Below are 13,528 nucleotides of genomic sequence, written 5' to 3'. Positions count from 1 at the left end.
CTTTATTGCGGTACAAAAAAACACCCTTTTGTGATTTCCTTCTCATAGGCCACATTCATATATCAAGCGAAATGTCTGCTACGATTTAAACAACGCCCAATGCTCATCGCTTTCATTAACAATTCAATAGGACTCATTTCGCCTTCGAACTTGGTTTCAAGAAATATGTAATTGACGATTGGAATTTGTAAAATATAGGTTGACTGTTTAACTCGTTCTTGAGGGCATGGGTGACAACCTTCTCGTGGGGCCCTGAGATTAGTAGATACGAACAGAGGCCTGCTATTTCTATTTTCAATTACCGTCCAATCGCTGGCTATCCTGCCACCTGTCTGACCATAAGATATTCTGTGGAACGAACATACGTAAGATAGTCGGTCCTGATAGGCGGTATGTTTGCCCCCCTTTGTAAAGATGAGGATGAAGACTTGGATCATTTTCTCCGGAAATGCCGGTGCTCTTTGGTTTACGGGGAAAATATTTACATAGGATTAATTTGATGCTTCCTGGTATTCTGTAAAATAGTAACCCAACCACAATATTTTGAGTGGGATTGTATATAGATAAATCCTTAGTAAAAAGAAAAAGTTTGTATAATTATTTTCTTTTGTCGTTAGATTAGGTATTCGCGTTGTATTCTGTGCGGGTTTGTAATTTGTACTGTTGTTTAATGTCCTTGCTTGTTTGTTATTTATTTATATTTTTGTGTATATATAGCCCTTGAGCTTTGGAAACACGCTTATCTATCTATCCATACAAGATTCGATGGTTTAAAGCCAGTAATAACTGTCAAAATCATAACCGGGAGGCTCAAATCCCTTTGATATTCAAAGCACCAAACGAGCCACAAGAATAGAACACTTGAGGAGCAATCCGAGGCGGAAAAAAGAAGATTTTTAGTAATTGTCGGTTCGAAAACCAAGTGTCACGTGTCGCTGATAGCTGGCGGGTGGTGGGAGAATCTCCCCTCTCTTTTGAGGGACAAACATTGCCTGTCTAAGCCGATTTATAGCTAGGTGGGTGGGGGGAGTCTCTGAATAGGAGAAACCAGTAGTGTATATCTAGACAATAACACGGAAGGTAAAGAATATTGCATTGGGCTTTACAGTCCCTACCGATGGTGCTAAGTTCCGTTTGATGTCCCTTCAACCAGGAAGTGCAATGGGGGGGGCAGCCATCCTGTGGTTTTACACATCCTTCCTGTTTACCTTCCCTAGATTTGTCCAGGCAGACCTTTGGAGGTGGTTTGACTCTGGCTGAGCTTGCAGAATCCCGCCACTGACCCCCATTCTGAGCCAAATAACCAGTGACCCCAGAGTCCTTTTTCTCTCTATAACGAGAAAAAAAAGAGCTAAAGAAGACTTATTTCAAAATACAGTGCCCTTGGGGTACCAGTAGCCCAAAAGCTATCGGTACTGTATTTTTTTTGGTAGGGGGTAAGGAGGCAATAGGTGTTTGTGACCTGAGCCTCCACTCCGTTTTGTGAGTCTGGCTAAAATAATAATAACAATAACTAACTCGCTCTTTTCTTTTCTAATTATCAAGATGTTATTATCAAGTTATTATATAGATATCTAAAATTTTAATAGCCTACACGAGGGTAGAAAATAGGAGAAAGGTCTTAGAGCCCAGCGTGACGCGTAGCTTCTTTTTAATTCTTCTTCTAGAAACTAATAAGTAATCGAATAAGCAAAATACTTCTCATTACAACCAACTAAATTTGGAGTACAAATATTTGACTATAAGCAACTAAAATTTCAAAAGGTGTGGGTCAATTCTTGTTTTTACTGTTTAAAATTAGTTTTGAGTGCCACCCCTTTTCTTTGGCTGCTCCAGTAGTTTGGTCTCCCTCAAACAAAATTTTAATTGGCTCTTTCGGCAATAGTTTACTTTAGACTTGAATAGTTATTTTTATAGTTACCATTGAAAAAAGAAGTTTCGTCTTTTTAGTAAAAGAACTCAACAAATATTTATTCACGAGCGTCCCACCAAAAGAGGTATTCCGGAAGGTATGGAACATCAAAGCATTCCCTTTAATTTGCTCATATTTCGCAGTTCATAGAACTATATTTACACACATCATTCATCTAAAATGTTTTTGCTTCTTGATTTTTAGAGTATTTTCCAGACCCACACCAAATGAAACGAAACTTTAAGAAATTGTAACAAAAGCTTTTAAGTTAAGGATTAATTGAAATCTTAGATCGACATAATGCAGATCACAAGTACATTCAGGTTAGATTTTAATTTTCTATATATTCCGAAAAGTCGTATCTTTTTGATTTCGTAAATGCATATTTTTGTTATAGTCAACGCAAATTATTAAAATTCTTATTTCTTGTGCCATTTTAAGGGTCAAAAATAATTTGTCAAGGGGCAACATGATAAGCGCAGCCCAGAGGAATAGGTCCGGGTATATTCAAATAGCCCATTTAAAGCAGAGTCTTCACTGGCTCATATTAACAGAGGGATGGAAATCGAAAAGTTACAACTTGTTGAAATCAGCACCAAACACGAATTTTGGATCAATAGACATCGAAAGCTAAAGGAAGACCCTTATGTCCTTGTCCTTATTCTTTCCGAACAACTTCCAAACCCCCAGATTTGTACATACAGATACGCTTCACTACTTTCGACTCAAACCAATCAATTGGGAATTACTTAGAGAAGTGTCCGAAACACCAAATTTTAGTATTTAATCATAAAGAACGAGACGTGATCATCCACAACCAAAACACATTAAGTAAATATTTTGCTGTTCCATATTCACCAAGACTGGTATTGAAGCAATTCCAAACTTTCTAACCATGAGTCAGAGACTAAATGTGCAATATTGGTGCCCTTAATAAGTTCCATAAAGTACATATTTCCCAAATAGTGTTGGATTCTAGCCAGACTAGGGCGTTTGCCCAATGGGCAAATAATGATGGGCTTAAGTAGTTATTTTAAAGCTTGTGGACATCTCACTGTATGTTTATACCAGATAATTGTGACAAATTTCAATTTATTTAATTGGAGAGCCCTAAGTTTTAGGTTTAAGCGCGTGGCTTCTAGCCCTCCTCAAGTTAACTTTGCACCTACATGTATGTATGTTACACTTTTGAAGGATATTCATTATGGAGTAATTAGGGAATTAAATGTTGAACCTTAGAAATCATAAAGATCGCACTATGTCTGTTCCAAAACGAAACTCACCAAGTATATGTTTTGAAAATGGTATTTTTTTCACCAAAGCTAGTATTTAAGAACTGCATAACTTATAGACAACACATCTGAGGATAAACACCATAAACAAGAAGAACAATAAGAAATTATTTTCGCAAGACTGTGGGAAACAAATTAGAATGAATATTTCGGCCCTATGTCCTCATGCAAAGGGCCGTCCTAAGCAAGACATAAATATGTAAGAAGAAAAAACTTACAATAGGATACAATCAATATAACTAAAATGAAAAATTTTTCAAAATAGTATCAGCATCATTACTTCAGCGACGTTCAACCAGGACTGATAAATAAATTCTGATGACACGAGACAATTTATTGAAACGAAAAAGAATGCTGCTGATCTCGTAAGTCTATTTGTGACAGGTTCTTTGTAAGTATCTATTGGTTTTTTATAATATTTTGCAAGACCGTTTTTAATGAAATTTGTGTGTATAGAGCATTTAGTGAATAGTCTCCAAAGTCCCTCTATAAGGAAATATTATTATCCATCTTAAGTCTGATTTCAATTGCTTCTCGAACTACTTGCTTTATGCCTAGGTCATCGCTAATAATGCTATGTCCCTAGGTCATTGCTATGTCCCTTTTACATAGGCCCGAAATATTCATCCTAATTTGCTTCCCACTGTCTTGCGTAAAGAATTCCCTATTGTTCTTCTTGTTTTTGATGTTTATGATGGAAAGACAGTGTGGTCTTCGTCGCTACTTAAATCTGAGGATAGTATTGCTGCATAAAACATCCTACATTAAAATACATTAAGTACACATTTATAAAACCATGGATATTGTACACCTCACTGAAAATCGTACTACTGGAGCACCAAATATGGGAAAATAAAATCAACTGAAAATCGCGGAAATACTTACAGACGACCATGCACCCTCGTTCCATTTTGGGCACTCATGAGTATTACACGGGTCCTGATTCCGAGGTCTGAGGCCCTTGCACTTGTTTGTTGCAGCTCTCATATGGGTATTGTTCCTCTCTTCTCCGCAATAAACGAGTCGACGGCGAGATCCTCCATCACAGGAGGCACTACAGTCACTCCAGGAGTCCACAACCCATCTTAAACAAAAAAAAAATTCTATAAGCAACTGTTTAACTGCAGTAGGTACATCCCACACAGGTCGACCCGCAAAGGGATCAGAATACTTCCCATGGAATCTTATATCGTAATATTTCCTGGGAAGGAGTTATTTGGACAGATCTTAAAGAGGGCTTCCCCTACAATCCTTGTGCAAAGTTGCCTGAGGTTTGGTTATGGAACGGTATAATAAAAACTTAAACATACATTAAAAATAATAAGATAAGGAGTTCCATGCCAAGACAGCCTGAGAAAATGTTGAACCAAGTCATTTTGAATACCTTATTAGAACTTTCAGTTCAGTATTAAATACGGAAAAATATATTTTTGTTTTTCGTATGAAGTAATGAGCAAAGTTAAAACTTAGAAACGAAAAATAATTATCCTAAGTATGAGGGCGATTGCCATTCCCCTCAACTTTTCTTATACCGATCCTTCACGAATGAATGTACTAACACGGTTGGATTGTGCAGAAATAAATTTCCAGTGTTGCTCTTTACTTACATTAATTTTTTCGCTCTATTTTGAATATTATATACAGAGTTATCCTTAACATAAGGAGGTCTCAATCCCCTCAAACCATATATTTAGAGCCAAGTTTAACATTAACAATGCAACACTGCGGAAACAAGGTCCAGACCATAGAACAGAAATTTTCTCAAAGTAAGGAGGGCTGCCAGTACCGCCGTTTCAAACCCCCGTTCTTTACAATGCACTTTAACACAATGCTAAAACATTTAAAAACTATCCTATCGTGTTACACATAATACCGTTTCTGCATAAACAGAGCTGTAACTACCTCAGCACTCTTTTGCAATCGACTTTATCCCAAATATATTTATCCAAACACAGGAAAGCTAGGGGTAAACACCTAGCCTTATAGTATTAATCTGAAGGACTTCTTGTGATAAGTTTGAAAACTTGGGTGTAACAGGGGTATTAGAGTCGTGAGCTAAAAATGAAACTAGAGGGAATTTCCTTATTTAGGCTCTAAAGCTGGCCTATATTTAGATAAATAACCAATTTGGGTCATTGACCTACTTACGAACAGGTATTCGACACTTACCTCATTTGCATAATATTCCTGTCTGAACATGACTAACAAAAGAGAGTAAATCGCTTCATTTGATTTCAAATTGGACTAATAGAATTTATGATATAGTATTGAACTTTACATCACAGCTTCTATAAGACAGGCGTAGTGTAACCTCTTGTATTATCATATTCATGGGAATGAGTCCTTATATCAACACTTCTTTTATAAGGAACTTATGGTCATCCATGCTCCACCTCAAAGGGTCCCAATATTCCCCAACTTTTTGTCCCCCATTTTTGTACTTTTTTTCTTAAAGCTTTTAAATTTTTTAAATTTGAAATTTAAATTTAATATTTAATATTTTTGCTTATTTTTTTCAATTTAAATTTGTTGCTTTTCTTTTAGCTTAGAATTTTTTTTTCAACTTTTTTATTTCATGTCTTAAAACGACGTAAAATATACTTAAACCAAAAATTTCATTTGTGATATTTTCGAAATATGAAATGAAGATGATATAGATATGTTAATAGTGATTTTTCCTATCTATATATATAAAAATAAGTTGCCTGTGTGTCTGTCGAGTGACGTCATGTTTGTGTGTCGACTGACGTCATGTTTGTCGACTGACGAAATTACAGACCGGGACATCGGGACACAAATGACGACCGGGACATAGGGAATATAAATGACGACCGGGACACTCAAAGAGAAAGCGACCGGGAAACAAGGAATGTTCGATTAGCAATCACCATCAACAAAGCACCGAGACACAAATGACGACCGGGACAAAGGGAATATAAATGACGACCAGGACACTCAAAGAGAAATTACAGACCGGGACACCAGAACACAAATGACGACCGGGACAAAAATGACGACCGGGACACAGGGAATATAAATGACGACCGCGACACTTAAAGAGAAATTACAGACTGGGACACCGGGACACAAATGACGACCCCGACACAGGGAAACAACTACAACGGGGACGCCGGGGGGCACAGGGGGATATATAAATGACAATCATTAGAATAATGAGGTATAGATCTGAATACAGATTGTTTTTCCCATGGACAATTATATGTTGCATGTTCAAGAGTCGGTAGACCTGACAATCTATTTATATGCAGAGACAATGGGATAGCCAGGAATGTTGTATATTCGCAAGTTTTACGTAGTTAAATATATATATATATATATATATATATATATATATATATATATATATATATATATATATATATATATATATATATATATATATATATATATATATATATTCACAGGTGGGACACAGGGACACAACTATAATGGCGCGTAACTAATATGGCACGTAACGACTTACGCGCGCGGGGGGGCTTGGGGGGCGCGAAGCGCCCCCACCAACTAGGTGTTGGGGTGGCGCTAAGCGCCACCCCAACAGCTAGTTATAAATATAATGTTTGTAATGACATTTTTTTCTTTTTTGACTTAGACTTTTTGGGACTTTTTATGGGGGGGGTATGCGTGAAGATGAAATTAAAGATGAAAAAATAAAAAGATTAAAGATGAAGATGATGAATTGAAGATGAAAAAATTGTATAATTTCAAACGATGATACGACAGCCCTATGAGGGGAACGATACAATAAACCCTTATGAAGAGCATTGCTTAGTATTGGAGTATCAATAAAGATGAAATTAATAAAGTTGTATATATTTTAAGCGATGATACGACAGTGGGAAATTAGGGAAATGATACAGTAAAGCCTTTGAAGAGTATTGCTTAGTATTGGAGTATACATAAACTCGAAATTCATAAAGTAATATATTTTTTAAGTGATGATACGACAGCCCTATGAGGAAAATGACACAATAAAGCCTTTTGAAAAGAATTGGTTAGTATTGGGTTATACATAAAGTCAAAATTAATAAAGTCTATGTATTTTAAGAGATGATATGACAGTCCTGTGAGGAAAATGATACAATAAACCCCTCTGAAAACCCTTTTGAGGCATACATAAAGTCGAAATTAATAACGTCATATATATTTTAAACGATGATACGATATCCCTATGAGCGAAATGATACAATAAAGCTTTTTGAAGAGTATTGTTTAGTATTGGGGTATCTATAAAGTCGAAATGAATAAAGTCATAATTATTTTAAGCGATGATACGACAGCTCAATGAAGAAAATTATAGAATAAAACCTTTTAAAGAGTATTGTTTAGTATTGGGGTATGCATAAAGTCGAAATTATTAAAGTCGTATATGTTTTAAGCGAAGATACAAAAGCCCTATGAGGCAAACGGTACAAATAAAGCCTTAATTGGTAACTAAGTATCAAAAATTAATAGAAAAGCACTTTTGCATGAAACAAACTCAGCTAGTAGGTAATTTTAGAATGTCTTAGCTGCTGACTGAGTATCAAAAGTCTAATAAAAATACTTTTGACCGCAATAAACTGTGGAAGTATTTGCCGACAGAGTAACAAACAAGAGCTAAGAGCTCATATGGCACTTGTGACGAGGTGAGAAGAGCTAAGAGCCAAGAGATCATACGGTATGAGCTCTAACAAAATTCTATGAATCAATAGATTGATTTAAAAAGGAAAATAAGAGGCTTAATGCCGGTCAAGATTTAAAATAAGAGCTCTGAGTCACAAAGTCCTTCTAAATATCAAAATTCATTAAGATCCAATCACCCACTCGTAAGTTATAAATACCTAATTTTTTCTAATTTTTCTTCTCCCTTTTGCCCCCCAGATGGTCGAATCTGGGAAAACGACTTTATCAAGTCAAATTGTGCAGCTCCCTGACACGCCTACCAATTTTCATCGCCCTAGCACGTCCAGAAGCACCGAACTCGCCAAAACACTGAACTCCTCCCCCCAACTCCCCCAAAGAGAGCGAATCCAGTACGATTCTGTCAATCACGTATCAAGGACATTTGTTTATTCTATCCACCAAGCTTCATCCTGATTCCTTCACTCCAAGTGTTTTTCCAAGATTTCCCCTCCAACTCCCCCCAATGTCAAAAGATCTGGTCGGGATTTGAAATAAGAGCTCTGAGACATGAATTCCTTCTAAAAATCAAATTTCATTACGATCCGATCATCTATTCGTAAGATAAAAATACCCCAATTTTCATGTTTTCCAAGAATTCCGGTTTCCCCTCCAACTCCCCCGAATGTCACAGGATCTGGTCGGAATTTGAAATTAGAACTTTAAAGCACAAGATCCTTCTAAATATCAAATTTCATTAAGATCTGGTCACCCTTTCGTAAGTTAAAAATACCACAATTTTCAAAATTACCCCCCCCCCCCAATTCCACCAAAGAGAGCAGATCCGGTCCAGTTATGTCAGTCACGTATCTTAGACAGGTTTCTAGTTATCAGGTTCTTCTAAATATGAAGTTTCATGAAGATCCGATCACTCCTTCGGAAGTTAAAAATACGTCATTTTTTCTTATTTTTCAGAATTCCTCCCCCCCAATTGAACGGATCTGTTCCAATTATTTAAATCACGTATGCAAGACTTCTGCTTATTTTTCCAACCAAGTTTCATCCCAATCCCTCCAATCTAAGCGTTTTCCATCATTTTAGGTTTCCCCATCCCAAACTTCCCCCAATGTCACCAGATCCAGTCAGGATTTAAAATAAGAGCTTTGAGACACGATATCCTTCTAAATATCAAATTTCATGGAGATCCAATCACCCGTTCTTAAGTTAAAAATACCTCATTTTTTTAATTTTTCAGAATTAACCCCCCCCCCAACTACCCCAAAGAGAGCGGATCCGTTCTGGTTATGTCAATCATGTATCTAGGACTCGTGTTTTTTTTTCACCAAGTTTCATCACGATCCCTCCACTCTTAAGTGTTTTCCAAGTTTTAGGTTTGCCCCTCCCAACTCCCCCCCAATGTCACCAGATCCGGTCGGGTTTAAAATAAGAGCTCTGAGCCACGATATCCTTCTAAATATCAAATTTCGTTGAGATCCGATCACCCGTTCGTAAGTTAAAAATACCTCATTTTTTTAATTTTTCAGAAATAACCCCCCCCCCCCCAACTACCCCAAAGAGAGCGGATCCATTCCGTTTATTTCAATCATATATCTAGGACTTGTGTTTATTTTTCCCACCATGTTTCATCCCTATCCCTCTACTCTAAGCGTTTTCCAAGATTTAGGTTTCCCCTCCCAACTCCCCGCCCCCGTCACCAGATCCGGTCGGGATTTAAAATGAGAGCTCTAAGACACGATATCCTTCTAATCATCAAATTTCATTGAGATCCGATCACCCGTTCGTAAGTTGAAAATACCTAATTTTTTCTAATTTTTAAGAATTACTCCCCCCCAACTACCCCAAAGAGAGCAAATCAGTTCCGATTATGTCAATCATGTATCTGGGACTTGTGCTTATTTTTCCCATCAAGTTTCATCCCGATCCTTCCACTCTAAGTGTTTTCCAAGATTTTAGGTTTCCCCCCTCCAACTCTCCCCAATGTCATCAGATCTGGTCGGGATTTAAAATAAGAGCTCTGAGATACAATATCATTCCAAACATCAAATTTCATTAAAATCTAATCACCCGCTCATAAGTTAAAAATACTTCATTTTTTCTATTTTTTCCGATTTAACCGGCCCCACACTCCCCCCCCCAGATGGTCAAATCGGGAAAACGACTAATTCTAATTTAATCTGATCCGGTCCCTGATATGCTTGCCAAATTTCATCGTCCTAGCTTACCTGGAAGTGCCTAAAGTAGCAAAACCGGGACTTTATGTTTCCCCCCTCCAACTCCCCCCAATGTCATCAGATCTAGTAAAAGCACTTTTGACTACAATAAACTGAGATAAAGTGTCTTAGTTGATGACTGGGTATCAAAAGTTTAATAAAAGCAATTTTGACTGCAATTTTGATACCCATTAACCAATTAAATTACTGGAATTAACTAAGTAGCTGAGTTTGTTGTAGTCAAATGTGATTTTATTAATTTTTGGTACTCAGCTATCAACTGAAACACACAGAATTTATCAACTATCTGAGTTCATTGTATTGATAAGTGCTTTTATTAAATTTTCGATACTCAGTCAGCAACTGAGACACTTCGAATTTACCTACTAGCTGAGTAAAAAAAAACAAGAGCCAAGAGCTCATACGGCACTTGTGACGAGGTCAGACAGAACCTAAACTAGACTCGGTACTGGAGTTATCGATTTCATTGCCCTAGCACATCAAGAAGCACCAAACTCTCCAAAGCACTAGAAAACCCTCCAACTCCCCCAAAGAGATCACATCTGGTCCGCTTATGCCTACCACGTATCTATAACTTGTACTTATTCTCGAGCTAAAGTACTAGAAATCCCCCCCCCCTAATTCCTCGAAAGAGAGGGAATCCGTCCCGGTTATGTCAATCACATATATAGAACTTGTGCTTAATATTCTCATCAAGTTTCATCCTGTTCTCTCCACTCTAAGAGTTTTTCAAGATTTTTGATTTTCCAAGATTTACATTCCCCCCCCCCCCCTATGTCCCTGGATCTAATCCGAATTGAAAATGGAGAGTATGAGACGAGATCTTTCTGTATATCAAGTTTCATTAAGATCAGATCACCCATTCGTAAGATAAATCTACCTCCATTTGCACGATTTCCCCTCCCTCCAGTCCCCTACCATATGGTTGAATCGGGGAAACGACTGCTATCAAGTCAATTTGTACAGATCCATAACATACCTAGCAATTTTCATCGTACTAGAACGTCCGGAAGCACCAAACTCGCCAAAGCACTGGAAATCTCCCCCCTGAATCTCCCAAAGAAAGCGTATCCGGTCCAGTTATGTCAATTGCGTATCTAGGACTTGTGCTTATTCTTCCCACCAAGTTTCATCACCCGTTCGTAAGTTAAAAATACCTCATTTTTCTAATTTTTCCAAATTAACCCCTCCCCCCCTTCCAACTCCCCTATAGAGAGCGGATCCGTTCCAGTTATGTCAATCTCTTATCTAAGACTTGTGCTTCTTACTCCCGCCAAGTTTCATCCTGATCTCTCCGCTCTAACCGTTTCCCAAAATTTCCAGTTTCCCCTCCAACCCCCTCCAATGCCATCAGATCTGGTTAGGATTTAAAATAAGAGCTATGAGATACAAGGTTTTTCTAAATATCAAATTTCATTAAGATCCAATCGAAAAGTTCGTAAGTTAAAATATCTCATTTTCTAATTTTTCTGAATTATTGAATTATGTCCTCCCCCACCAAAACACCCAAAGAGAGCAGATCCGGTCCATTTAAGTCCATCACGTATCTAGGATTTATGCTTATTCTTCTCGCCAAGTTTCATCCTGACCTCTCCACTCTAAGCATTTTCTTAGATATCCAGTTTCCCCCGCCAACTTTCCCCGATGTCACAAGATCCCGTCAAAATATAAAATAAGAGGTCTTAGTTACGATTTTCTTGTAAATATCAAATTTCATTAAGATCCGATCACCCCTTTGTAGGTTAAAAGTACCTCATTTTTTCTATTTTTTCCAAATTACCCCCCCCCCCACCCTCAACTTCCCCAGAGAGAGCGGATACTTTGCGGTTGTTTCAATTGACTCAGAAATCAAGAAATCAAGTCCCCTCAGTTTATCGCAATCAAAAAAGCTTTACTGAGATTTTTGAAGCTCGGTCAGCAACTATGACGTTTGATTGACGTTACCTACTCGCTTAGTTTGTTTCCATACAAAAGTGCTTTTCTATTAATATTTTGATACCCGTTAACCAATTAAATTACTGGAATTAACTAAGTAGCTGAGTTTGTTGTAGTCAAATGTGATTTTGTTAATTTTTGGTACTCAGCTAGCAACTAAAACACACAGAATTTATCAACTATCTGAGTTCATTGTATTGATAAGTGCTTTTATTAAATTTTCGATACTCAGTCAGCAACTGAGACACTTCGAATTTACCTACTAGCTGAGTAAAAAAAAAAAAACAAGAGCCAAGAGCTCATACGGCACTTGTGACGAGGTCAGACAGAACCTAAACTAGACTCGGTACTGGAGTTATCGATTTCATTGTCCTAGCACATCAAGAAGCACCAAACTCTCCAAAGCACTAGAAATCCCTCCAACTCCCCCAAAGAGATCACATCTGATCTGCTTATGCCTACCACGTATCTATAACTTGTACTTATTCTCGAGCTAAAGTACTAGAAATCTCCCCGATTCCTCGAAAGAGAGGGAATCCGTCCCGGTTATGTCAATCACATATATAGAACTTGTGCTTAATATTCTCATCAAGTTTCATCCTGTTCTTTCCACTCTAAGAGTTTTTCAAGATTTTTGATTTTCGAGATTTACATTCTTTCCCTCCCTATTTCCCTGGATCTATTCCGAATAGAAAATGGAGAGTATGAGACGAGATCTTCCTGTATATCAAGTTTCATTAAGATCCGATCACCCATTCGTAAGATAAATCTACCTCCATTTACACGATTTTCCCTCCCTCCAGTCCCTTACCATATGGTTGAATCGGGGAAACGACTGCTATCAAGTCAATTTGTGCAGATCCCTAACATACCTATCAATTTTCATCGTCCTGGCACGTCAGGAAGCACCGAACTCGCCAAAGCACAGGAAATCTCCCCCGTGAATCCTCCAAAGAAAGCGTATCCGGTCCAGTTATGTCAATTGCGTATCTAGGACTTGTGCTTATTCAACCCACCAAGTTTCATCACCCCCTTCGTAAGTTAAAAATACCTCATTTTTCTAATTTTTCATAATTAACCCCCCCCCTTCCAACTCCCCTATAGAGAGCGGATCCGTTCCGGTTATGTAAATCTCTTATCTAAGACTTATGCTTCTTGCTCCCGCCAAGTTTCATCCTGATCTCTCCGCTCTAACCGTTTCCCAAGATTTCCAGTTTCCCCCTCCAACCCCCCTCCAATGCCATCAGATCTAGTCAGGATTTAAAATAAGAGCTATGAGATACAAGGTTTTTCTAAATATCCAATTTCATCAAGATCCAATCACGCGTTCGTAACTTAAAATATTTCATTTTCAAATTTTTCCAAATTATCGAATTATGTCCTCCCCCACCAAATCACCCAAAGAGAGCAGATCCGGTCCATTTATGTCCATCACGTATCTAGGATTTATGCTTATTCTTGTCGCCAAGTTTCATCCTGACCTCTCCACTCTAAGCATTTTCTAAGATATCCAG

The 13,528-nt window shown here is 37.7% G+C and overlaps 1 protein-coding gene across 5 annotated transcripts in view; it reads right to left on the bottom strand.

Moving 5' to 3' along the window:
- The window catches only part of LOC136031200 (protein madd-4-like), a 369,461-nt gene that overhangs the window by 215,212 nt on the left and 140,721 nt on the right, over nucleotides 1-13,528 (bottom strand). For all 5 annotated transcript variants that reach the window (XM_065710561.1, XM_065710563.1, XM_065710562.1 and 2 more), the window contains one exon: nucleotides 4,090-4,288. In XM_065710561.1, coding sequence (XP_065566633.1) covers nucleotides 4,090-4,288 — 199 coding nt within the window. The remainder of the gene's footprint in view (nucleotides 1-4,089; nucleotides 4,289-13,528) is intronic.

This window comes from Artemia franciscana, chromosome 9, assembly GCF_032884065.1.
Source record: "Artemia franciscana chromosome 9, ASM3288406v1, whole genome shotgun sequence".
NCBI lineage: Eukaryota > Metazoa > Arthropoda > Branchiopoda > Anostraca > Artemiidae > Artemia > Artemia franciscana.
This window is presented reverse-complemented; position numbering and strand designations above follow the sequence as displayed.